Consider the following 27,041-nt stretch of genomic DNA (forward strand, 5'->3'; position numbering starts at 1 on the left):
GTTGAGGCTCTCTGAGCTTTGATCCACCCACACCCTTTCGTGGCCCCAGACAGCCACGGGGCCCTGTCCGTGGGCTCTCTGCCCTCGCTTCTGGGGAGAGAGGAACGAGCTGCTGGCTCCAGGTCTGACATAGCCCCTGCCCAAGAAAAGGGCTCCCGGCCGCTTTCTCAACCCATCTCTTGCTCTTCCTCTCTGCCCCCACCCTCCAACCACCCCAGAACGTTCCACAGCCGCTCCCCCAAACACTCCTTTTCCCAGATCCCGAGGTGCCGTGAATGCTGTTCTGCGAAATGCCTCCCCAGCTCTGCGGACCATCTTCGGGGATCACTCAAATGCTCCCGCCTTAGAACGACTGCACACCCGCCTGGCCTGCAGCAGGGCGCCTGTGCCGCCTGGTTCCTTCCTGCATGACGGTCAGTGCAGTGGGGACCGGGACCGGGATGGGGGACCCTGAAGAACGTGTCAGTCAGTGTCTGCTCTACAGCGCCAGGCAGAGCTGCCAGGGGTGTGAGCGTGAGGGTCCAGCTTCCTAGTAGAGCTATTCCTGCCTTCCCTGTCCCCAGCCCCGGCCCTGCACACAGGTGGTGGCCATCCCTGATCTGCCAGCAGAGAAACCACCTCTTCCCCCCCCCTCCCGCCCCACTGTCTATTGGAGAAAATCTTAAAAGCACTTAAAAAATGCAGGGGGAAAAAAAAAGCCTAACACCAGGGGCCACTTGGCCCAGGTGGAGCGGTCATTAATCACGGGCTCTGTGCTGTGGCCTGCAGGCTAATATGAGCGGGGGCCTAATTACAGGGGCGTTGACCCCAGGAGCAGCACCCAAGAGCCACCTGCTTCCAGGGCTGGGGAGGGGCTCGGGGGTCAGCTCTCGACGGTGCGACCCAGAGCTCGCCAAGCTGGGTTGGAGGTGAGGACAGACCACAGTGACCACGGAGCCCTGTGTGAACCAATCTGGGTTCTGTCGAACCTGACAGTGGGGGGGACTCGGTCCCCATCCTCAAGGACACAAGGAGTTTGGCACAGAAGGGGCAGCATGAAACTCAGAGGAGGAGGTGGGTCTGTTGTGTGGGAGGGCCACAGCTGGACACAGAAGATTCCAGAAGGGCTGCCAGGAGCAGCAGTACCCCCAGAAGAGGGGCTGCCCCGCTATTCTAACAGCCCCGGGGTGTGGCTGAGCGAGGGCTTCTCCAGGGCCCTCCTGCTCTGGGACTTTTCTGGGGCCTCCCCTGGGGCGTCAAAGCCCTTGGGAACCTGCACGAAGCCCCCCTAGAACTTGAGAAGGTCCCTGGAAACCTAGGTGAGGAGGGTGTGGCCTCCCGAGCACACCCTGAGAGCCAAGCACAGCCGGGGGTGTCCACACCCCAGCCCAGAGAGGCCCAGAGCCACAGGGAAAGGCAGGAGCCCAGACAGGAGGAGGGGCTGGGGGTGGCTGCTGAGGAGTCCAGGGGATGTGTCGGCCTCTAAGGGCAGGGAAGCTCTGCCCATGGGGTAGGGGTTGGGGCCAGGCTGGATCACGTCGCTCCACAGCAACAGATGTGTGAGGTGGCTGGACTCTGCCTACAGAGGAGACGAGCGTCCGGCCCTTGGCCCAGTGCACATACTCATCCAAGCTGAGGGCAGGGACAGCTGCCCCTGTGCCATCCACCCTCATCCGAATCGGGGTGCCAGGGGGGCAGGTGCAGAAGAAAGGGTCTCAGTCCACTCGCATGAGCTGCCTCCTCCTGAGCCGCCGCGACTCAGAGGGTGGGACGTGGGCACCGCGCCACATGCCGTTAGACAGACGTGGAGGCCGACGGCCGCTCCAGATCACACGATGCGGGACGTCCGCTGACTCCCCTCACCCCAAGCCCAGAACATGCTGCTCCCCTAAGATCAGCCGCTGCATTGACTGGATAGCGACCCCAAAACCATGTGTCCAAGTCCTAGCTCTCTGTACCCGCGAATGTGACCTTAGTTGGAAACAGGGTCTTTGAAGATGTAATTAGGGATCTCGAGATGAGATCATCCTGGCTGTAGGGTGGGCTCTAAATCCAAGGACAAGTGTCCTCATAAGGGACAGAAAAGGAAGACACAGAGACACATGCAGAAAGGGCCGTGTGAAGATGGACACTGGAAAGAGGCGTCCGCCAGCCAATGAGCGCCAAGCACGGCGAGGCCCCCGAGAGCTAGGAGGGAGGCCCAGTACGGAACGTCCCTCAGGGTCCCCAGAAGGAGCCAGTCCCGCCGACACCGTGGTTTTGGACTTCTGGCCTCCAGAACTGCGTTTCCCCGTTCCTGGCACTGCGTTGCAGCAGCTCTGCAAACCGACCCGGCCTTCGTTCCCTGCCGCTACGCCTCCCGCCTTCTACCAAAACCTCCTAAACCCTTCTCCGCCAGGGAGTCTCCCCGGACTAACCACGCCGTCCCCAGAACGTCCACGTCACGGGTGTCCTGCTCAGCTGTGCAGCCCCGGTCCCCCCCCCCTCCCCCGTCGCAGCGGCCAGGCAGGCAGCGAGCAATTTATTCTCTTACGTTTGCTCTTTGGACCCCCTGAGCGCTCACTTGCCCTGCATGGAAGGTTTCAGGAAAAACCCTGCGGAAGGAGAGAACAGACCCAGTGCAGGCCGTGTGGCACTGTGCCCCGCCCCTCAGACGGTGACCAGCCTGAAACGGATCCCTGTGAAGGGCCTTCCCTTTGCCTGGACTTTCTTTCCAAGAGGGGAAGCCAGAAAGGCCTCCCGGGCAGGTGTCAGTAACGCTTAAGTCACCGGCCTGCTCAGCTCCGGGGAGCAGATGATTATCCCCCCAGCCACACCTCATAAACAGAGGACCCCTCAATCCTGCTGGTGGCCTGTGGGAGAAGGGAAAATGAAAGAGTTGTTTACAGCAAACTCCAAACCCTCAGTGACCTGGGTGCCCCACTGCCCAGAGCCACCAACCAGCCCCCTGACCTCTGACCTGCCTGCAGGCCACGTGGGGCCAGGCCTGCCAATCACCACCACCTGATTCCCAGCTGGTGAAGCCCCTGGTCCCCGACACCAGTGGCCCGTGTCTGCAGAGGACGCTGGGCAGGAAGAGGGCCAAGCCCCACCCGCCCGGAAACTACCCAGGAGCCGCTGCATCCGCAGGGACCCAACCCACCCGCCCAAAGCCCCTCTGCGGAAGGGGTCCCGGGCAGGAGAGAGAAAGAGCCTGCAGGGCACAGGGCTGCAGGCGGGGCCATTCTTTTCTTAATTGAAAGGAAGATTTCAGCCAAGTCTTAAGTGTGGGAGGCCCAGAGCGAGGGGCTGTCTGGGCGTGGCATGGAGGAGTCATGTGGCATCCATACCCCGCACCCCACCATGGGCCAGGCAGATGACCCCTCTGGCCTCAGTTTCCTGGTGACGAACAGGAAGGGTTAGACCGAAAGGTCCCTTCCAGCCCGGACACAGCATGACCCCACGAGGGCCACAGTGAGGTCTGCCACCAGCTCCAGTGAACTCGCTCCTGAACCAACTAGGTCCAGCAAGTTCTGACACGCAGCACAGCTGGGGGTGCCTAGGAGCAGTGGACAGGGAAGGCCAGCCTGCCTACCCTCCTGGGCCCAGGCAGGGGACTCGGGCTCTGGCCCACATTCCTGTGGCCAAAAACGCAGCAGCCAGCAGCTCCTGCAGGTGTGGTTCCAGGCGGCCTGCCCCTCTGGACAAAGCCAAATCGTTCCACCCAACACCCCAACCTGGAGCCTGAGAGAACCAGCCGGGACCTCAGGCTACCTGGCTTTGCCACCGACCAGGGAACTGGTTGATTTCTAGTCTTCTGCCTCCTCATCTCTCAAGCCAGGGAGAGAGATTAGGTAGGATGAGTTGTTTTTCTTTTTGACAACGAACTCTTATTTTATTTTAGCAAGACAGGGTCTCGCTCTGACCCCCAGACTGGAATGCAGTGGTGTCATCACAGCTCACGGCAGCCTCCAACTCCCAGGCTCAAGCGATCCTCCTGCCTCAGCCACCCGAGTAGCTGGGACTACAGGCGCGCGCCACGATGCCCGGCTAATTTTTTCTATGTGTAGTAGAGACGGGTTCTCGCTCTTGCTCAGGCTGGTCTCGAACTCCTGGCCTCAAACGCCTGTTCCACCTCAGACTCCCAATGTGCTGGGATTACAGGCATGAGCCACAGCGCCCAGCCAATGATGAACTTCTGAAAATAACATCTATTGCTTTTTTCCTGACCATAAAAGCAATTTAGGCACAAGGCAAAAAATCTGCAAAACACAGAAAAACAAAGGAAAAAAAAATCCATAAACCCCCAACCCAGATAACCACCGTCAATATTTTGACAACTGTCCTTCCACTCGTTTCACTAATGTGCACACACCTGTGTGTTCAGAGCAGGCTCACCCAGCCACACAGCATTACACGGTTGTGATCGCGACATGTTCCAGGGCTTGTCCTCTAAATTCCTTTCGAGTTCTAAGGCTCTGGTTCCAGATCAGTCATCCTCAGCCCTGACTGTTCATCACAATCATTTCTGAATCTTGCTAAAAATAGATGGCTGGTCCCCAACTCTTGGTGGTCCCTGTTCAGGAGCGCAGGGTGAGCCCGGACACCCAGGGTGCTCGTGAGGGGCAGCCAGGTGTGGACCTCGCCCTCCGAGGGCCTGCGTGCCTCCCATCCCCTACCCGCTCCTGAGAATCCCTACAGAAGCAAGCCCACAAGACAAACCACCCCACCCCCACCTTCCCAGAGTCACCCAAGGACAATGTCCAGCCTCAGCCACCTCGGCTCAGCTCCCAGGTCGGTCACAGACCGAAGGACCTGCAAAAGTCAGCCACATACTGGGCACTGCGGAGGACAAAGGGGACGGGGGCAGGGCGGTGGAGTGTCGGTCACAAGGTCCCAAAACCTACCCAAGGTCCTGCAGGCAGGAGAGAGCGGCAGACCCCAGCCAGCCTCCCGCGAGATCTCCCCGCCCTAGAGCAGCCCCGGCCCTAGAGCAGTGGTCACCTTCCTCCCTGCGGCACGGCAGCCCTCCCAGGGCAGGAGCCAGGCTTGCCCACCCTCGTCCCCCACAAACCCCGCCTGGCGCGGAGTGGGAATCTCACCAGGGCTGGCTGGGCTGCATCTGTGACAGCTGATGTTTCCTGAGTGCGCCCCACACATTCGATCGACCCTCGTCACCACCGAAGATGGAGAGTTCCTCTCGTCCCCATTCTACAGGTGGGAAACCGAGGCAGAGAGGCTAATGACTCGTCCACATCGCAGCATGCACCAGGGCGAATACGGACGTGAGCCACTCTGCCTCCGCGCCAGGCCTGGGCCTCAGAAGGCGCCTCCAAAGCAGAGAGCCCCACTTCAGGCACTGCACTAAGCCTTCCCACGCCCTCTCCACGCCTCCCAGCCACCCTGCCAGGTGGCCCCGTCATTCTTCTTTCGCAAACATGGTCACCGAGCTGGAGAGTAGCCAGGCTGAACTGGGCAGAGGCAAGCCCGTCAGACCCCAGCTAGGGACCCCCGGCCATTCCCGCTCTCCACTGACAGATTGCGATTTCCACCATCCCCAAGCAGGGGCCAGCCCACCAGGGAGAGTCAAGGATGAGCCCAGGTCAGGTGGCACCAGGCAGGGACCAGGAAGCAGGTCCTGGCAGCGGGGAGTGATGGACGGATGCAGGTGTTGGGCCTGGGGGACCTGGGTCTCCCTTCCGGGGCCTGGGCCTCTGCAGCCTGGTCCACCTTGCTGGGTTCTCGGGGGATTAAGAAAGACCTCGTTCGTACAGCACCAGCCCAGGGCCTGGCACGTGGTAGGTGCAACAAAAGGAAATGGTTATAAAACCTAACAGGCGAAGCTTGGTCGGAGGAGGTGCCTTTGAGTGAAGGGGGAACAGCTGGAAGGGCCGGGACTTGGGTCAGAGACAAAGAATGCAAGACGGAGGGACGGAGGGAGGGAGGGAGGCTGGAGACAGCTGGCTCCAGGGCAGCTGTTTGCAGGGGCCCGGCTTCATCATTTAAATATTAGGAGAGATGTAAACATTTGTGGCTGCAGCCAGGGCTGGGGGAAGAGTTCCTCCCTCACCAGGGTCCCCATTCTGTGCACCCCCAGCTGCCCCAAACCTCAGTGTTTCCAGGGCGGGAAGCTGGGGGTTGGGGGCAGCGCCAGACAGGGAGAGGGCAGGCCTCTGCCTCCGCCCTCTGCACTGCACTGGCCCTCTGCACTGCGGCCACAAAGGTGCGAATGAAGGATCCCCACCCCCACCCCACCTCCCAGAGGCCTGGCAGCCAAGGGTTTCTTTTGTAGCTTAGAAAAAAAGCAAAGCAGCCCTTTCTGAGGTTTTCTAAGGGAGGCCCAGGGTTGAAAGCCACCACTACAGACCTGCAGCCTGCTCCACCCTCGCTAACCTGACAAATCCAGTACCTCTCTCCCACCTGCATTCCTGCACTGCCCAAGTCACTGGAGTGCACCCCGACGTGGCAGGAGGAGCCCACAGTGGCAGTCCCCAACCCCTCCCCCGCACCCCTCCCCCCAGCCTCCCATGACAAGCCTCCTCTGCACGCTGACACCTATGCTTGCACAAACAGCCCTCTCCCTCACCTCCCACCTCAGTGTCAAGGGCACCTGTGCCAGGTGTGGGCACAAAGGGTCTTCCACACAACCTACAAGTCTGCAGAAATGGCAAGAGAAGGTTGGGCACGGTGGCTCACACCCGTAATCCCAGCACTTTCAAGGCTGAGGTGGGAGGATTGCTTGAGGCCAGGAGTTCAACACCAGCCTGGGCAACATAGCAAGACCTCATCTCTACAAAAAAAAAAAAATTAGCCAGGCGTGGTGGCACCTGCCTGTAGTCCCAGCAACTTGGGAGGCTGAGGTGGCAGAATCACTTGAGCTCAGGAGTTCAAGGCTACAGAGCTATGAGTGCACCACTGCACTCCAGCCTGCACGACACAGCAAGACGGAAGGGAGGAAGGGAGGAAGCCAGGAAGGGCAAGAGAAGCTGGTCGGCATCATCTCCCTCGGCGCCCTGCCTGGCAAACTCATACCATGGTCTCTGGTTAGGTGGCCCTTCCTCCAGGAAGCCTTCCTGGTTCTACCCTCTCCTGGCTCGTGCCTGCACCCCAGTGCCTAGAAGAAAGCTGGCTTTAGTGGCACCCACAGATGACTGTTGAATAAACAAACAAATAAGCCGACTGCCTCTCCCACTCCCAGCCATCTTCTTAGCCTACCAGGGCATCTAGCAGGAATGGCTTCCTTGGGGGGACACCAAGGACCACCCTCCCACCACGCAGTCTGGGCCTGGGGGCAGGGCAGCAAAGCGATTCCAGCACTTTATTTTGAACTAAAGGAAAAAACCAAAACCTAGCTCATTTACAAAGCACTCCATCCCCCGACCTCTAATGCAGGACAGGAGGCAGAGGACAGCAGAGAGCTGCCCTTCCAGGCCTGGCTGGGAGCCAGGAAAACTTGTCCGTTTTTGCTGTAGATAATATCGGTCTCTGGGGGACACAGGGCAGGGACCTGGCCTACCCCTCACAGGGAAACTGCCCACCCACGTGGAAAGTAGGGCCAAGTGTCCCAGCTCAGAGCCAGCTCCCTGCGCCCAGGGAGGGGGGCCGGCCGCATAGAGAATGAGACGTTGCAACCAGAAACATCTCCATCTTTCAGGTCCCTGCCTGGGGGAGGGGACGGGGGAGCAGGGAGCTGGCTCCATCGGGGCTGAACACCCTGTGCCCGGGACTCCTCTCTTCCAGCCAAAAAGATGAGACTAGTCCATCCGTTAACCTGCTGGGGGTGGCGGTGCCCAGGTGGCTCCCCCCTCATTCCCAGGGGGTCTCCCAAGGAGGTGCTGGGGACCAGGCCCCCAGGCCCTGCCCCAGGGGACAGCCACCTGCGGAGCCCTACAGCCATCAGCCAGGGCTCCTAGAAGAGTCTGCCAGGAAGACCTGTCATGCCACTGGCTGCAGGTTAGGGGCTGGGGACCAGGTACAGCATCAGGAGACCTGGCACAGGCTGCCACGGGCTCCACTTGTGGCCGCTTGTGGAAGGGGAAAGCCGGCTCCCAGGAACCTGCCACTCCAAGTATAAGACAGACCCGGGTCACACACACAACCCCTTCTCCCTGCCTTCACCCTTCTGCCCCCCACAGGACCCCACCTGAGCCCTGGGGTGCCCCTCGAAGACAAGCAAATATGGGAGTGACTGCTCCCCACCCAGAATGTCCCCCAAGGCTATGAAGTTAGGTAGAGGGGGGTGGGGAGGGCACCCCCTCCAGGCTGGGGGAGACTCCAGGGAGGCTGTTCCAAGTGTCCACAAGGTCCCCCTGCTCACGACTAAGGCTCAGGCTCCCGGCCCTGGGACACAGGAACCTCTAAGCTGTGTGCCGAGGGGGGCACTGCAGTGCGTTTAAGGCCAAGGTCCCAGGTTTTCTGTATTTGGGGCAAATGATGGCTTCCCCAGTTGGCCCGAGATGCCAGGGGAGATGGAAGGCTGAAGAGTGTAGAGAGAAATTCGGGAATTTCAGGGAAAGAGGGTGGACGGGAAAAACACGAGAGCACACGAGGCGGAGAGGAGTCTGACTGCAGCCCCCACGGCCCTGCGTAGAAGCAGGGTGGGTGTGGGGCTCGCTGTTTATGTTCCATGTGAAGTCCAGGTCATCCTCTGCCCTGCATCTAAATTTCTGGGCATTGGCAACACTTCTAAAAACGAAAACAAACTCGAAGCTTCTAGAACGTCTGCTGGTCCCGTCTAAACGGAGTCTCCAGTCTCTGTCCAGACCAAATTAAACAGCCTGGGCCCAGAAATACCCCACAGGCGCCTGGGGGTGTCTAGGGTCCAACTGGTAGGTCTGTTTGGCTGGAGAGATTACAAATCCTGAGGCTCTGGGACTGTGTTCCAGAGAGTTCCAGACTGTTCAGTCTCATAAGCAACTCAGAGAGCCTCCAAATTTGGGAAAAACCAAGAGGGCTTTAAAAAGAAAGCCACTGTTTGACCATTTTTCCTCAGTGGCTTTGTCAAGAGAAAGTTCTCTGGCTGGGTTTCCGGGATGAATTTTTAAAAAATGAAATCTCCTGGTGCTCCAGCCTCTGGCAAGTCTCCCAGCAGAGCCCCTGCTTGCCCGGCACCCCTCACCCCCACCCCACCCCTCTACACACACCACACACCCTGCTGGGTCTACCCGTCAGCCCACTGTTTGGGCCCAGCAAAGATACAGCCTTCCCCTTGGGGGGAGGGAGCACCTGGGGCTGGACTGGCAGGAAGGTGGGACTCCGTCCTAGGTTTGGGGGCCAACGCAGATCCCTTGAGCCTGGTCCCCAGGTGCTCCCTACTGGCCCCGTGCTCCTGGCTATACCCCAAGAAGAATCTTCGGAGCAGCAGGCCAACCCCATGCCCAACACGGCGAGGGAGGGGCACTCAGCTGGCGGGCAAAGGCAAGGGGGCAGCAACAGAGACGCAGGGCTGAACCCCAGTGGCCAAGCCTTACCTCTGAATGTGACCTCCCCAAATCCCTGGGCACACAAGAAGTGGGAGGTGGCTCAAGTCTGTAGTCGCAGCTATTTGGGAGGCTGAGGTGGGAGGATCGCTGCAGCCCAGGAGTTCAAGGCTACAGAAGCTATGATCGCACCACCGCACTCCCGGGCGACACAGCGAGACCTTCAACTCTTAGGGGAAAAAAATAAGAAAGAAATAGGAGGTGGAGAAAGTTAGAGGGAACCCCAGTTCTGCTCTCCTGGCAGGGTATGAGGGTACAGCACTTCCCTCGTGAGGGGCGGGCGAGGCCACAGGTCACCAGGCTGAGAAGCCCCTGGCTCCCACAGCACGAGTGCACCAGCTGCACGTTTGCATTTCCCCGGTGATGCCACACCAGAGCAGGTGCCCACTGTGCACCGGGCACTCTGCTGCTGACCCCTGGGGGGCTTGCTCCAGGCACCGAGTCCCCCACAGCTGCCACTCCAGGCCCCCCGGTGGCATGGTGGTGCTCAGGGGATGGGCCTGCAGGGCACAGCTTCGGCCATATTTGCCCTTGTCTTGACACCGGCCTAGATGGGACTGCTCCAGCTCCGAGCCCAGCTCTGCACCACACTTGATTGGGCCCTTGCAAAGGCCTGTTGGACAAGGACGTTCAGGCCAGCAGGCGCCCCTCCCTGACACGGACGCCCTGCCGTGACCGCCTTTCGGGACAAGGCTGGCCAGCAGAGCCGAGGGCAGGCTGCCAACCTCAACCCTATCTTCACGGTCCAGGCACCCAGTCGCCGTCAGCATTGGCCCTGTGGACAGGCGTGTGGTCCATCCATCCGTGACACTCTGGGGTGGGGGTGGGAGGTGGCAGGAGACCAGGACGACCTCCCATCGAGAGGAACCTGCAGGATGTCAGCCGGGCAGAGCGAGGGGCTCCCACGGCTTCACCAGCAGTCTGGGCATCTGCCAGACCCAGAGGGACCTCCAGGCAGTCTCTGCGGCTCTCTGTGTCTGCAGTGCTTACCATAATTAGTGGTGACCACGCTGTCCAGCCTCGTCCCACAGGGGGAACAGACAGGCCTGTGACCTTCCATCACCCAGATCCGCGTATTTAAGTGTCTCTGCAATACACCCACTCTCCTATGAAGCCGGACCCGTGGTCTGTGCCACGCGCTGCATCTGACTGAATCCCCCCAACCACCCTTGCAGAGAGCCATTTCTAACCCCCCTTGATGGAGGAGGAAACTGAGGCCCAGAGGCTAAGAAGCCTACCCTAAGCCTTGCAGCTTTCAAATAGTGGAGCCAGGCTGGCCTAAGCATCACACCACACGGTCTCTAAGCTGCCGTATCTGTCACTCTCTGATGCAAACTCTGCCCACCAGCCTCTCTCAAAACCTTCCTGGAGAGCCGCATCTCCCAGAAAGCATTTCCAGACTGAGGTCACCCAGAGGGGGTGTCCTGGTGCTCACCCCACCTGCCTCTCCCCAGACGTCCGGCCCAGGTAACCCTCAGCCCAGGCGCAAGGCGCCTGGGTGCTCTAAATGAACTTGCTCAAGGTCGGGACAGTGGGTCAGCCCGGTTCCAGGCTCTGGACACAAAGAGCACCAAGTCAGTGACACCAGTGGCTGGGGGACCCATGAGAGGGACCCAGCCCCTCTTAGCTGCAGAGCGCAGCCCAGCACAGAAACCCCTGCTCCCCTGGGGTCCAGCGTAGGTTCCTGCCAGGGAGGTGCTACTCACAGGAGGCCTTGAGTCTTGGCAGGAGTCATCACACAGGAGCCCCACTGGCATTAATTAGGGACACGTCTGCACCCATCACCAGGCAACAGGCCTCCTCCAAGGAGGAGAGGCCACCTGGATCCAGCCATCACCTGTGCCCACACCCCAGAGGTGTCGGGTGCTCAGACAAGCAGGCATGTCCCCGTGGTCCTTCCACCCAGGAGCCCCTCCCAGAGCCTGTGCTGCCTCCAGGACACAGCTTGGAGGGTCTTCCTCGGGCGGCAGGAGAAGGGCAGACGTCACACAGCTCCGGGATCAGAGCGCCTGGGTCTCGGGCCAGATTGTTTCAACAAACATCAAGGACTTTTGGATTCTTTCTCCGTGTGCAAATCTGGTTACAGCAAACACTGCTGAGGAAAGTAGGCCAACAGCTGGCACTTGGAACGGCTTTTGTTACACAAAGCCCTGAGTTGTAATCGTGTTTGCGATAACAGATTTGGCCCGCATTCACAAGAACGTGCCGTCCAGTGGCCGTGTCCCCACCAACCAGGAGCAAGATAGAGGAAGGGGTCACCGTCTCGCCACCCTGATGGGGGAGTGGTATTCTCGAGGCCCGTCTGTGCCGTGGAGAAGTGGGAAATGAGACTTTCTAAAAACTACATCAGCAAAATACTAAATGTTCTCCTTGCCCCTACATGGGGCATCTCTGCAGAGACCTGAGACCTTCCCTGAAGGCGGGGCAAAGGCAGGATGCAGGAAGCTTGTGTCCACGGAGGACAGTAGCACCCTTTGATCCCCTGGGGAGCGGTGGGAGCCCCTGAACCCAACAGACCCGGCCAAAATAGCAGACAGCATCCCTACGCAGCCCCTCGGTAACGGAGTCTAACAATCCCACCCTCAGTCCACAAGGGGGTAGGGTGGGGAAGCCCTGGAGGAGGGAGAAGGGTGCTCTCCAGGGAGGTGGCAGATGCACCCGAGACGTGCAGCACTGGCAGAAGTTTAACTCCAAGCACCTACTCCACACAACACACACACACACACACACACACACACACACACACAGTGGCTTCCCGTCTGCCCCGAGTGGGGCATACTGCTCTGGCCTGGGCACCCACCCCTACCCCACCCCGGGCCACTTGCCCTCTGCCCTGCAGGGCTTGTACCCTACCCTATGTACTGCCACTAGTTCAAACTCCCAGAAACACCCCAACCAGGGCCCTTCGGCCCCATTACGGGATTCCAGGGCTGGATGTCTGCTCATTTTGAAAATCCCCCCAGAGTCACTGTGGCTCAGTACTGGCCGTGCTTTGGGGGTGGCCCCTGCAGTCTCCACCCCTCAGCAACCAACACATGCTTCCTGAAGGGTGCCACATCCGCTGGCCTCAGGAACCACTGGGCCACCGTTTGGCACTGCCAAGGAGCTGGCAGTTTCCTCCCTACCTTTCTACCTACCTTACAGAAATGGAGCCTCCGGGTGGGCTGCCCCAGGAGAGAGGCCTGCGCTCCTCCAGCTCCGGACCGAGGCACTCCCTAGGGCATGCCTGGCTCTCCTCATCTGGCCCATCTGGTCTTTTGAGCTGGCCCCTCCTATGCCCCAGCCCCCTCTCTGGCCAGCTCATGGGGCCTCCCCTACTGCTGCTGGCTGCCCCTGGCGGGAATGCTCTCCCCCTTCCTCCCGCAATCAAATCCCTACTCTCCCTCAAGGTCCACCTCCCCCATACCGACTTCCCCCCTAGGCCAGCGGTGACCTCTCCCTGCCCTGATTCAAAGGCTGCCAGCTCGCATCCCCCGTGGCCGTGGCCGGGCACGCCCTCCTCCTCCTCTGACCGTCCCTTCCCACATCCACATCCGTCTGTCCAAGGCTGTCCCTGTCCCACAGGCGCACCCTCCCCGCCCACCAACTCCACTCCAAGTCCCTGGGGCACCAGGGAGGCCGCCTTTCCGCTCCCAGGTCGGCGGTGCAGACCCCTCACGCACACTCGTGCACAAGCTCGCACTCCCACTCGGCATGCCTGGGGGGCTCTAAGGCCGGATCCCCCAGGCAAATTGTTCGGGACACTGACACACACAGGGAACCAGAAGACTGAGGCCCGCTCTCCAAGACTGAGAACTCTTCCCCAGAGCCAAAGGGTTGCCAACTGCTGCACCAGGATGGTCTCAATGAGGCCATTGTCTTGGGCTAAATTAGAGGGTCAAGAAGCTGGCGTAGGAGGCCCCACAGAGGCATCTCCAGATGGGGGCATGCGGGGGAGGATGGAGTTTCACACAGGGCTCCCCAGGCAGGGGCGCTAACAACCTCCACAGTGCAAGCGGCAACAGCTGTGAGGCCGACAGGACCCCCACACCTCAGCCTCCCCTCCCACCCAACAGTGCCTTCTCCCCTAGAAACCCCGCCGCAGACCCAATGCTTTCAGCCAGGGAACGAGAGCAGAGTCCGAAACTCCTGCAGGCCGGGAGGAGAGTGTCCCCAGCGTGCAGGACCTGAAGGGACAGGACAGCCTGTCCTCTTCTCTCTACCAGCACTTACAGGAAAGGGGTCAGCTAACCCTTGCCTAGGATCCTGAGCTAGGATCGGCTAATCCTTGCTCCTCCAGCACCGGGGCAGAGGCACCAAGGCAGACGGAGAGCCCTGCAGGAGCAGTGGCGGGGAAGAGTTGGAAATGCAGAGGGCAGAGCAGAACAAAGCAGGCCCAGGGAGACCCCAGTATGAGCCCAGATAACCGGGGGACAAGTCACCACAGCTCTCAGACCCAGACCTCCCTTGTTCTGGGCTGTGTGGATGGTAAGCGCTAGAGTCTGAAGAAGGGCTCCACCACTGAGATACCAAGTAGATGCCACGACGTCTCATGCTTTGCACGGCGGGTGCCGGCCACTGGCCACTGCATGAGACCCCTCCTCCCCAGGCCAGTCCAGGCGCAGCCCAGAAGCACAGAGCCGGCACTCTGCTTGGAGTCCAGCCAAGTCTTTGGTCCCCGGGAGGCTGCCCCCACTGCCCCACCCCCGACCTCCGCCAACAGGGCTGACCCCAGGTGGACTATGTGGACCGCTTGGCTTAGGACACCCAGCTTCCAGCGCTGGTTCTGGCCTCGGAGGGGGAGGACCTTAGCCCGGTCACCTCCCGGCTTGGCCGGCACCTGGACGTCTGTTACTCTTTTCAGCCCCGCCTCTCCCCCTCCCTGCCCGCGGCTGCCTGGGAGCCCCTCCGAGGGGCGGGGGCTCCAGGTCCTGGCAGAGGCAGGCCCGCCCCTCTGAAACCGTGGCCCAGCAGCGCTGGAGACTATTGTGTGAGCTTCCCTTCCGACTGCTGTATTTACTCCCCAGGACGCAGGGCGCAGAGCCCCAGCACCGGCAGTCACGAGGACGCACGAAAGCGCACACACACAGGCCCAGGGACGGGGATGCCAGACCCACGCTCGGAGGGACAAGCCCCCCAAGTCTCTCCACATTTTGTGAACCCTGAAGGGGTAAGAGAGCCTAAATGCTCTCCCTGATTGCACGCAGGCCCCCTCTGCCCCCCACAGCCCAATTCTGGGAGGCAGATGAGGATGTGCCCAGGTCCGGATGGGGCCATGGGACACCCCACTCAGGACCCCGTCATGGCCTGGTCCGTGTCCACTCTGTGCACCCAGCCCGTGTGCTGCGCAACTTGGCGGCCCTGCCTGGCCGGGATTCGGTTCAGTCCCGGCCCCGAAACTGGCGTGGGGGAGGGGAGGGCTGTCCACCCCGGCAGAACCCGGCTGCCCAATCGTTCCGAGGCAGAACTTACTCCCTATCTGGCCACCCGGCCCAAGGGGGCCCGAGAGCCACCGGGGAGGGGACTCCCGGAGTGAAACTGCGCCCCGATAGTTCCGAGGAAGCTCCGTGAGCCCTCGAGGAGGTGGCTGTCGCTGGGCAAACACAAACAACAATAAAAGGAAGGAAACCGGGCGGCGGTGCGCAGCGCGAGCGCGGGGTCCCGTGAGGGTGCGCGGTCCCCGCAGGTCCCCGAAACGGGGTCCTCCACGTAGGCGACGAGGGCGGGGGGCGCGCTGCGCTCTCGGCGGGAGGGCGCCTCCAGCAGGGGTCCCGCCTCCCCTCCGCGAACCCCCGTCCCACGCCAGGCCCGCCAGGAGGGTTCCCCGCAGCGCGCCCGGGGCGGCCGGCCAGGAACCCACCTTCGAAGTCCGAGATGATCCCGTCCAGCTGCGCGTTGACCGCGGGGTCGGACATGGTGGCTGGCGGGTAGCGGGTCGCGCGAGGGCGGCGGCGAGGAAGCGCCCCCGGCCGGGCCGGGCCCTGCGCGCTGGCTGGGGCGCCGCGCCCACGCTCCTGCTGTGCAGAGCTCGCCGCCGGAGCCCCTCGGCCCCCGGCTCGGCTGAATGAATGGGGGAGGAAGGCGGGCGCCCGCCCCTCCCCGCGCCCGCCGCCTCCGCCCGCCCCGGCCCCCCGCCCCGCCCCCGCCTCCCGGGCGGATCAGGTTCCCGCACCGCGGCCGGCCCTCCCGTCTCGCACTGGCTGCTGCGCCCGCCCGTCAAGGACGGGCCTGGGGCTCTGGGGCCGGAGCGGCCGCCGGGAGACCCGAGAGTCCTGGGCACGGGACCGCGCGCCCCCCTTCTCCCCGCCTGGCCCGCGCCCAGGGGACGGCGACGGACGCGGCCTCGCCCCTCCCCGCGGACGCCCCGCTGCGGCCAGATGTGGGCGGATGTGGAGGCTGGGCCGGGGCGCGGGGGCGGGCGCCGAGAGGGGAAAGGATTCCTCCCCTTCTCCTGGCGCAGAGTTCCTTGTGCCGGAGGTTTTATTTGGGCAGCTAAACAAAGTTTGCCTCCGCGCGCTCTGCTCCTGCGAGGGTTAAGCGGCGGCGCGCGCGGCCCGGCGGGCGGGATCCCGCCTAGGGGCTAAAGAGGGGCGCTGGGAGGACACGCGAGGCACACGGCCCTGGGCCCATCCCACCCACCGAGGGCACCCTCCAGGGTCGCTGCTGCACCCTCTGGCGTGGGCACTAGAGCAGGCGCTGGCCCAGAGGACGGCCTGTGCCACCTCCCCCTCCTCCACAAGGGCCTTCTGGGAGGAGAAAGTAGACCTAGCAAAGAGGAAACGATTCAGAAGTCTGAAGGAAGGAACTAGGGGATGGGGAAAGGGAGCTGCCGCGGGACTTCTCCCTTGAGGTCAGGGCCCGGACCTAAGGCCTGGCCCGTCCCTCGGGCCAGCAGTCTGCACTTCACTAGCCAAGCGGGACTAAACGCTATTGCTGACCAGGCAGGCAGGTCCCCAGGTACTGGGGATAAGACAATGGGTTAGACACAGACCCTGAGCAGCAACAGGCTCTCGTCCCCAGGAAGGGCCCTTCAGGTCTGGTACCTGCAACAGAGAGGGGTGTTTCTTCCACTCACCCTGGTGAGCGGGTACCCACTCCTGCCTACTCTCCACACCACCCCGACCTCAGACCCAGGGCCTCTGCCAGAGTCTGCGAGAATTCACAGCAGAGGATGACACCCCTCAGCCGGTGCCAGCTCTGCAATAGGTCCCCTGAGTGTGTGGCATGGGAGTGCTGGAGAGCTCAGCCTGGGTCTAGGCTGGGTCACTGCCCACTCTTGCCAGCTGGTCCCAGCTTTGAAAGATCCCACATGTGCAGGGCTGCTGAGACCCGAGAGCCACCTGGGACATGTAGAGGCGCTCCTGGGGTTGTGGACGGGGTGGGGTCTCCTTCGGAGAACGCACCAAGGTTTGGTGGGCTTTTTGGGTAGATGAAATTGAGTCCTTTTCTTTTTAAGAAAAGCAGTCATTCCCTCCCTCATGCTTTGGATATTTTTGAACTATTTTCTTCCAAATGAGTTTGTGGACATGGGAACTGCAAAACCACAGACATTTCAGATGCGCGCACACCCTCATCTGCCTGGGAGCCCAGGTTTCAGAAACGGAGTTGTTACTGCCATTAATAGCACCTCGTGGCTTCCACGCCAGCCCAGGGCATTTCTTGTCTGAAAACCTGGGCCCATCAGATCGTCCACCCCCTGCTGGGCCACCTGTTCACCCTGCATTAGGGGACTTGGGGGTCCAGTCCCTAAGAAATCCAGCCCAACAACTCAGCCCCCTGAGAAGACGCTGGGTCTCCGGGACAGCATCCAACCTGAGACACAGCATGATTCTCCGGTGTTTTTATAAAAAGCACCTGGTGAGTGCAGACACGCCCATGCGATTGTTCTCCCCCAGAGCTGGCATGAAGTTTTTCCAGATTAGCTCAGGGTCAGTTTATTGTGCATTATTCGTCTCCATGCACAGTGGAGCCGAACATACTTACACTTGTGTCCCTGGGGAGCCAGCCAGGGTGCACGCCTCACCAAAACGGGAACCCCAAGGACAATGGCTAGAGGGAGGCCAGAAAGCGCCCACCCACTCCATCCCCGGCCTCCGCCCCCTGCATTTTCACCGCTGAGGCCCACATTACCAGGCCTAGGAACCTGCAGGTAAGGAGGTTCCCAAGCTCCTTCGGGAAACCCAACCCGGAGCATGGCCACACTCCCAGCCAGGAAGTTCACCCTGGTATCTAACCAACTACTGTAATTGTACATCATTTATTTCCTTTTTTTTCTTGTCTACGGATGAGATGGGAAACAGCTGAGCACCACCCTTCAAGTCATAATTGCCCTTTCCAAAGTCGAGGACAATGCAGTTGCTCCTTGACCTTCTCTCTTTCTCAGCCAAAGTCATCCTTCCCCAGCCCTTTAATAATCCCCCAGGCTGTCCTTTGATCACGGCAGAATCCAGTCTGGGGCGCCAGGGTTTTAATGAGACTCGATTGCTATAGAGTGGTGAGGGGGAGCCTCCCGGCCCCTCTCCTGGGGCTGGAGGAAAGGTCCTGGTAGAAGCTGGGCAGGTAAGTTGAGCAGGGGGCAGCAGAGAAGAAAGTGAGTTAACTTTGGTGAGAACAAAAGAACTGTAAGGCCTCCGCCTGCTGTAATGATGTATTCTCCCAAGGTCATGGGAGGAGGCAGGACCAACTGCAGGCGTAGCCTGCCCCACAGGTGCACTGTGAGACCTGCGGTGGGTTGAATGGGGACCCCCAAAAAGATATTCCCACCCAGGACCTCAGAATGTGACCTGGTTCAGTAAGAGGGTCTCTGCAGATGTAAATAAGGTGAAGGATCTCAAGATAAGATCATCCTGGATCAGGGTGGGCCCTCAATCCAGGGATAAGTGTTCTCACAAGGGACAGAAGAGAAGGCGCAGAGGCGCAGGGAAAGGCCCGTGAAGACGGAGGCAGAGGTCGGAGTGATGTACACAGAGGCCGGGAACGCCGGAGCCACGAGGAGCTGGAAGAGGCGGGAAGCATCTTCCCGGGAGCCTTCAGAGGCCGTGCGGCCCTGCTGACACCTTGCTGGCAGACTTCCAGCCTCCGGAACCGTGGGAGAACACAGTTCTGTTGTCTGAAGCCACCCAGTCTGCAGCGGTTTGTGACAGCAGCCCCAGGAAACAGACCTTCAGTTCCCATCTGAATCAGTCCTTAGGCCAAAGCTTCATATTGCAAAGACATCTAACAAGTCACAAAACCTGCTGTGGGCAGCTGGCACTGTCCGGAGGGGCGGGCAGTGGGAATGGGAGGGGGCGGGCCTGGAGAGCAGCCCCACAGGTCCAGCTGAGTTGGAACAGAGCTTGCAGAGCATGGGAAAGAGGGAGGGAGGAAGTCCGCGGGTGGAAACAGCCGCTTGGCATGTGCATCGGTATCCGTGACCCAGTGTCCCAGGTGCAGCCCTCAGGGGACGCCAAACTGGCAAGGAAGCCACTCAGCAAACGGGGCCTGGGTAACGGAGAAAGGTTGGCGAAACTCTGGACAGGACGCCGCATTATGTGACCAGATCTGTCTCCTCCAGACGAAGGCTTCTCCAAGGCAGGGGCCATACGGTCTCATCTTTGCACAGGCCCAGCACACGGTAGACCTCGCTGAGCTCCAGCACCTCGGATCTATCAGTGGCTGGGCCTTCCACAGCCCCCGTCCTAGCAAACGGCACCTCTATCCACCTGGTCGCTCGAGCCCAGTATTTAGGTATCGCCCTGGAGTCCTCTCTTCCCCTCACCCCCACCTCCAAGCCATAGTGAGTCTCCACCTCCAGATACCTGCAGGTCAGTCTGCATGGTCCTCTGTGGTGCTGTCCCGCTAACGTTTAACAGCCAGCAGTCCGGAGTTTACAGCAACCGCAACAGCACCCGAGTGGTAGTATTTGCCTATTCCCGTGGCGTAAATATTCCTGCCTTAGCGAGTTTCAAGTCACCGGTAGGACTTTATTGAAGGTGAAGATGGGAGGGATGGGCGGTAGCCACCTCTGTAGAGTTTCTGCCCTACAGATACCACCTCGAGAAGATAACATCAAGAGCACAATCACTAAATGAGGCAAAAAACCCAGGAAGTGATGAGTTTTGTGTATTTATTACCTCTGTTTTAAATATTACTTATAAGTAATTTATATACGTCTAATATATAATTTAACTTTTATTTTATTTTTCTTATACAGCAATGTATTTTTATTGTGATAAAATACATATACAATTTACCATTTTAACCGTACGTGAGTTTACAGTTGAGTGCCGTTGAGTCAACGCTCCCATCATTGTACAACCATCTCTACCATCCATCTCCAGAACCTTTTTCAGCTCCCTGAACTGAAACTCTGTCTCCACCAAACAGTAACTTCCCCCTTCTCTCTTCCCACCAGCTCCTGGAAACCACCATTCTAATTCCCGTTTTTATGAATTTGTCTCCTCTAGGGACCTCATCTAAATGGACTCATACGATATTTGTCCTTTTGAAAATGGCTTATTTCACTTAGCATGACGTCGTCAATGTTGTAGCAGGTGTCAGAGTTCCCTTCTTTTGAAAGACTGAATAATACTCCATTGTATGCACATACCGCCTTTTGTTCATCCATTCATCCCTCAGTGGACACTGGGTTGTTTCCGCCTTTGAGCTATTGTGAATAACGCTGCTATAAACATGGATGTGCAGGCTGGGCACCATGGCTCACGCCTGTAATCCTAGCGCTCTGGGAGGCCAAGGCGGGAGGATCGCTAGAGGCCAGGAGTTCAAGACAAACCTGGGAAAGAGCGAGACCCCATCTCTACAAAAAATAGCAAAGTTCTGGACATGGTGGCGTGCATCTATAGTCCCAGCTACTCGGGAGGCTGAGCCAGGAGGATCACTTGAGCCCAGGAGTTTGAGGTTGCAGTGAGCTGCGATGATGTCACTACACTCCCCCGCTGGCTCCTGGCCACTCCAGTCTTAAACATCAGAGCAACTCTCCCAGTGTCCCCACGAGACCGCTGGAGACAGTTGCTTCTCACCACCGGGTGTGCAACAGGGACTCCTCAAATACCTGCTCAATCCTGTGGAATGACCAAGTGCGGTTCCCTTTTTTGCAGGATGGCAGAGTCACACGACTACTGACAGGGCATCAGCCCAAAGGGGCAGAGGAAGCCACCAGATTGCACACCGACTCTGCATGCCTGCCGGCCACCAGACAGACCAGTCCCGGCCTCCACGCATCCAGGTCACACCCCAGGACTTCGTGTCCCTCTCCGTCACCTGTGCTGGGTGCAGCACCAGGCTATGGACCACTGAGTCTCTCCCAGGCCGCCTGTGTTTGACTCCTCCCGTGCAGTCTGACCGTGACCAGTGTGAGGCTACAAAACCCCATCACACCCGCTGCCTGGCCGCTTAAACGCAACCATAAGGTTTCGCTTCAAAGGAGCACGTGACTAATCTGTTCCCAAACTTCCCAGTTATCACCCAGCCTGCTTCGTGCAGGAAATTTACAGCAAACCCTGACCACAGCTGCCTGGGCTCTTATCTCCGAGGCAGGGGACTTTTTAAACAAAGTATTAGTCTTTAAGTTCATGCTTTCCCAAGGAGGCTCCTGGCCTTCTGGCCTTAGGAGGGGCGAATGCTTTGCGCCCCACCCCCACCCATCCCCTCCCCAGCGCTGGGCGAATCAGCCTGGAGTCTCCCACTCTGCCCATATGGCCAGGGGGGGCAGCACTGCCCAGACCTCCCCGTTCCAGTTTCACTCGTACATTTTACTGCAATGAGCGACCCTAGGAGAGAGAGGGGCAGGGGCGGAGGCCGCTCACACAGAGGGCAGGACTAGGTGGAAATTGTGACCCTCCGAGATGACCCTCACCAGCAGAACCCTGGCGTGTGTGTCCCGAGCGTTTGTTTGTTTGCACGTCCAGTGAGCTTTTGGTGGTACATTCAGATGCCTGGGATGCCGCCACCGGCTTTGGGGCGTTATAACCCAGACGTGGTCGGGGAGGAAGATGACTCTTCTCTTTACGGCTCGTGTTTTCTTCCCGATCATTCCCTGTCCAACCTCTGACCTACCTCCTCCACTGAACTCTTGGGGGGGCTCCGGGCAGTGGACTCAAAAGGAAAGCTCCGTGTGGGGAGTGCTTAGCACGTAGCTAGGCAGTGGGCTAGATGCGTGATCTTGGTTCCACCCTATGGTGGGTACTTAATTGTACCATATACCTGGTTACAGATGAAGACAGGCCCTGAGATTAGGCAAAGCACTCTTTATACCCACAGCCCTCCGTTCCTACTCCAGCCCCCAGACATGGCTTTGGAAGGGGATAACGTCCCCATCTCCCTAGCAACCACCTGAGGCTGAAGGTACAGGGGTCAGGGTGAGATGCAGCACCCTGTGCGCACCCCCCGACGGAGAAACCCACCGACCCTCCCAGGCGCTCCGCAAAGTCACAGAGGGGCCAAGCCGGAGTGGCTGGCCTGGAACCCGCCCAGCCCCAAAGCAGCCAGTGACCAAGGCACAGCTCTGGCATCTCTGGCTGTGCCCGCCTGCAGCCTCCTCGCCCCCGGGGCTGCAAGGACACTTGGCTGGACCACATGACTGCCAAGACGGCCAGGCTGTCCCAGGGGCTCTTGGTGTCCTAGTCTCCCTAGCATTTTTCTCAAACAGGCACCCTGCCCTGTGGGGTCTGAGGCTGCAGGCAACTTGCCACTGGTGCAGTGTGGGGACACGGGCTGAGTCACCAGCTGCCCTAGTTCCACGTCAGCAGGAACAACAGGCAGCCAGGCAGAGAAGAAAGCACTTATTTTTAAAGTCACCACACTGACCAGGACGACATTGTCCCCAGAGAGCTCCCCTCCCTGCCTGCCCTCTGTGGACTGGCCACGTGCTCTAGCAGTGCCCTGCCCAGCCCCAGGACCCAGCAGGTGGAAGGAAAGAGGACTGAGGTGGCAGTGGCAGTGGCAGCCAGGGAGCCCTCCCTCCCCCTTCCGCACCCGCGCTTCTGCTCATCCTGCCACCCGCCACCCTGCTGGAACCGTCCTTCAATCCCTGCCCCCTAACTGCCCATCCACCCTGCTCTTGAACACTTCCAGCGACAGGGAGCTCAGTACCTGTCAGTGCCACTCACTCCATCTTTGGCCAGTTTGGACGGTTTAAAAGAGAGAGAATTAAAGTCAGCCTGACTGCAGCTTTTGCCCGTGGAAACGGGTAGCCGCTCCACTCTCTCCCAGAACACACAGGTGGGAAGACGTGGAGGTGTGGACTGCTGGCCGCTCTTTCCGGGGCCTGGACTTTGGGGCATCGGCCCCCTCACTTTCGAGGAGATCGAGACCATCAGTGTCTGCAGCGGAGACTGGTCCCCAGTGAGGGCCGGGACATCGTCCCTGCATCCCCAGCAAAAACGGAAACCTGCGAGGGAAAGATGGAGCTTGCTCTGGGCCCTGGAGAGGACTGGTTTCCCATCAAATGGTCGCTGTGAGGAGACGTTTCTGGAATCAGCCTGGGCATGGGAAGCTGCAGGCTGTTCCTGGAAGCGCGATGTGGAGGTGTAAGTCTCCTAGGCACACCTGGCTCTGCTCCCCACCCCAGCCAGTGCCCCAAGACCTCTGGATTCTCCAGAACTTTCTTCAGAGGGAAAATCCAGGGTCCGAGGGAGGGGGGACACCTGGGTGCCTCTGCCCATCTCTGCAGGCTTCAGTGACCTCCGCGGGGAAGCCAGAGGATTTCGGGGGTAGAATTGTGAGCTGGCAGGTCTCCAACCCTGTCCCCCTCCCATGGCTTCCGCTGACCACCTCGGGCTGTGTGCCGACACCTCCACGGGAGGGCGGAGAAGCACAAAGAGAAACCAAGTCCTCTGCCCACTCAGAAGAGGCTCCTGGGACCAACATTAACAGCCAAGATGTGTGTGGGGCCCTTGGGCTGGATGTTTCCACCCCGTTCCCAGCCCACCACCAGTTGAGACGAGGTTCTGTGTCACCAGACGCACTCTGTGCCCCACAGCGCCCCCAGGGGAGAGGGTGGCGGCCGTACCACTCTCCGTACCTGAGACACTGCCTCGTGTTCTTGGCCGGCGCCTTGGGAACAGAATGCTCTGCGTGGGAGGCAGGCAGGAAGAGCGGGTGCTGGCTGGGCCCCCTCCAGACAATCTGGTCTTGCTTTCCCTGGATAATGAAATCTTCCCCACCCTGAGTGTCGCTGGAACCCAGCCGGCAGCCAGATCCACCTAAATGAGCCATTTGTCCCCCCAGTGGAGTGACCTCTGGGGACTTAATGGGTTTGCTACGAACACTCCCGCCTTGTGCTCTGCTGTTCCCTCCCCCAGCGTGAGTCACTGGCCTCGGTGACTTGCCCCAGCCAAGGGCCCTTGCCCGCGGTCTGCCAGCGTTGGCCAGGCTCTGCCAGGGGAGGGACAAGCACAAACGGCAGAGGCCCAGAGCCCGCCTGCTGCCCCTGCATCTGGGGGCTCCTGAAGCAGAGGGGAGGCCCTAGGGCTGCTCCGTGGCGCTGGGGACCTACCTGCCTGGGGACAGACAGTCTTAAGGGAGACTCCTGCAGGCAGGGAGCCAAAAGAGTGAACTGGGAGGAAATGGGCCAGGGAGAACGTGAACGGGACGGGCCAAGGCCTCTGACAGCCAGTTGCCACCTTCCTACCTCTGGGTGGTGGGTCCCAGGACAACGCCAGGTCAGAGACAGTTCTGGGGAGGAAGGCAGCTTGTTTGTTGGTTTTTGATTAATCATAAACACCCAGCGTCTTTCTCCCGCTTAGCTGCGGGCTCTGGGGAGGGAGCATGCGGCAGGCTCCCGGCTGGGCCCTGCCCGGGTCTGGGTGCTCCTAACCGAGACTGCAGGCTGTTGTGGCATGACGCCCTTTCTAAAATGTACATGTGACCTGCTCACAGCCCTCGGAGGCTTCGTATCACTGCTGAGCACAGAGTGAGAGCCTAGCAAGGCCAGGGACACCTACCCGCTGCTGGTCTCCTGCCAGCCACTTCCGCCTCCTCTCCCCACGCCTGTCCCTGCCCTCGGGTCACACCCAGCTGCTCCCGCTTCCCTACATGCCACCAGGCGCCCGGCCTCCGTGCCTGCCTTGTCCTGCCCCCTCTGCCTGGCAGGCCCTTCCCACCCTCCTGGCCTGGCTCAATCTCAGTCTTTCAGGTCCCAGCTCAGATGCCGCTTCTTCTAGGAAGCCCTCCTGGGATGCCCATGGAGGGGTTCTCCTCTGGGCCCTCCCTCGGTTTTCCTCGTCCCTGAGGCAGTCTCTAACTCAGGGTTGACTGCCCATGTGGCGTCCGTGAGAATCTCCGCAGGCGTGTCATGAACGCGTTGAATGGAAGCCCTTTAGAAGGAGGAAGGAGTCCCGTGAGCACATGCGGCATCGCCTGCCCTGACCGAGAACGCACAGGTGCGTGCCCTCTGCAACCTCTCGGGAGGTGGGAGCCAGGCAGCTGGGAGCAGGAGGCAGGTGTCACAGAGCAGAGACCCAACAATGTGGGGACAAGCAATTGTGTTCTCCTGCTGCAGGGAACCCAGACGGGCAGATCCAGCCCGAGGAGGAAGGAAGCGCCAGCAACGCCACTCCCCTGCACCAGCAGTCCTGCCAGCCAGACTGCCAATATCCCAGCACAGCTGTTTTCCAGCAGGGAGACATTTCTCACCTTCAAGAACAGGGTGGGGACATTCCCAGACGGGGCCACATCTATACTGGTCACAGGGAGTCACCCGAAGTCTGAGTCTCTGTGGCCTGTCCCGTCCATGCTGGGCCTGCCGTCTGGAGCACACATCTGGAGTTGCACAGCCCCAGGTGGGGCGAGGCAGGGGCTCTGCCCGTGAGTGCAGGGCCCCACAGTCTGGGGCACGGACCTGCACGCAAATCAAGGGACGCCTCCGGTACAGGGGCATCATTTTCGAGGAGGTAAATGTGGACATCCGAGGCCAGTGAATCTCCAGATGGCAGCACATCTGGACAGGCCCCTGGCCCACCCCCAGCACCAGGGCGGAGGAAACGGACAGAGCCTGCATGGAGCATATAGACTCTGATCCAGCAGGGTGTGCAAGGCCCTGCAACTGGGAAGACTGATCACGTGATTATGAATAATCTAGAATGTTTACCTAGGAAAAAACCCAGTTTTGTCCAATTGGGGACCTACACTCACAGAACATGCGTCCCCTTCCTGCAGAACCACGTCGCCTCCCCAGTGCCCACACTCTCACCCCACTTGCCAGCCAACCTTCAGTTTTCCAGAACACAGTACGACGGCAACCTGTTCGTCCTACAGGTCTTCCGAACCTGCCCCATCTATTGCAACATCTCAGTTCGGAGCAGGAGGAACAGACATTCAGAAAGGTCACCCCGAGGCAAAGCAAGATCTTCAAAAGGAAGACAAGCTCTGTTCAAGAGGTGGCGCCTATTAAAACAGAAATTGGTATGCAAATCTTTCAGGAAGATTCTCATCAAGAAAGTGTGAAAGACAAGCACGGCTGAAACAGTGGCCGCCAGTACGTTTTTAACGACCAGCTCTGGTGGAGGGAAGGGAAGACCTGGTCTGTAATGTGTGCCGATTCCCGTGGCGTGAAGACTCCCACCGTGCCATGACATCGCTGAACACACAGCTGGGGAGAGAGAGGTGCACGCCGCCGTCTGAAACGCTCAGGGCTACCTGCAGCCTGCTCTTCCCTGGGAAGGGGCACATGTCTAGAATGCCCTTGCTGTGTAGAACGGCTATGGCAGTGGGGTTCCACTGGCAGGCCGACACAATCCATTGCCCACCGGTGTGACACGGGGCAGGTATCTGAGGCTGCCTCTCAGGGAGAAAGATGGCCATCCTGATTGACCGGCAACGTCGTCCCAGCCCTGGGATGGAAGATCAGCAGCACGTTAGCCAAGCGTTTGCCATTCCTGACCTGAAGACATTTTTCTTGCCCCTTAAGCACAACACAATGTCACCTCTGTGGTGAGCTCTTCCATTCTCTCTTTCTCCCTGGGTAACCCCTGCTGCAGGCAGGAGTCTGGCACAATAAATGCAGAAATGAACAGTCTAATTCAACCAAGGTTTCTTTTGTTGGTTTGTTTTAGCATCTGAAACTGAAAAATAATGGTCTGAGCTCGATAGAGGCCAAACAGGAACATAAGGCGGAGTGAACAACAGTTAAACACGTGCCCCGAAGAGGCTGGGACTGCTCAGCGAGGTTGTGTGTCGAGATGGCTCTTGGGAAGGGACCATCACAGCCCGACGTGCGCGGGCTGGAGCAGGAAGGAAGCTGCCCCAGGACAGTGGCAGGTGCTAAGGCCGGGGCTCTGCGTCACACTCCTGGGTGCCGACCCCGTGTGGCCATTGCCAGGCAGTGGGCCCACCTCGCTGAGATCCCATCGACTATCCTGTGCATTGGGAATACCACCTAGACGGAAAGGACTCGTAATAATATGGATAGCAGCTTGGTAAGTGGCAGCCCATAACATACAGCTTAACCTCCTCCTTCTGCAGGTATGAAAACTGGACCAAGTGAGGCAAAGTGGTTTGCTGAGGGTCGCACAGCTGCTAATGACAGAGCCGGGATCAGAACCCAGGGTCCCAACTCCTCCTGCCATGCTCTTGCTTCATGAGAAGTCCCGGATGAATGTGAGGAGCAGGTAGCTGGTGAGAAATTTT

At 59.7% G+C, this 27,041-nt stretch overlaps 1 protein-coding gene across 6 annotated transcripts in view; it reads right to left on the reverse strand.

The window, feature by feature from the left end:
• Positions 1–27,041, reverse strand: part of SEPT9 (septin 9) — a 167,910-nt gene that overhangs the window by 86,253 nt on the left and 54,616 nt on the right. The window contains exon 1 of one of the 6 annotated variants that reach the window (XM_012664216.1): positions 15,277–15,650. The exons of 3 other annotated variants lie outside the window; for them this stretch is intronic. In XM_012664216.1, the coding sequence (XP_012519670.1) occupies positions 15,277–15,331 (55 nt within the window). In that variant the 5' untranslated portion in view covers positions 15,332–15,650. Of the gene's footprint in view, positions 1–5,060; positions 5,139–12,574; positions 12,628–15,276; positions 15,651–27,041 lie in introns of those variants that run through there. 2 more of the 6 variants (XM_012664219.1, XM_012664215.1) reach the window with 2 other exon arrangements.

This window comes from Propithecus coquereli, unplaced genomic scaffold, assembly GCF_000956105.1.
Source record: "Propithecus coquereli isolate 6110/MARCELLA unplaced genomic scaffold, Pcoq_1.0 Scaffold871, whole genome shotgun sequence".
In the NCBI taxonomy this organism is placed as follows: Eukaryota; Metazoa; Chordata; class Mammalia; order Primates; family Indriidae; genus Propithecus; species Propithecus coquereli.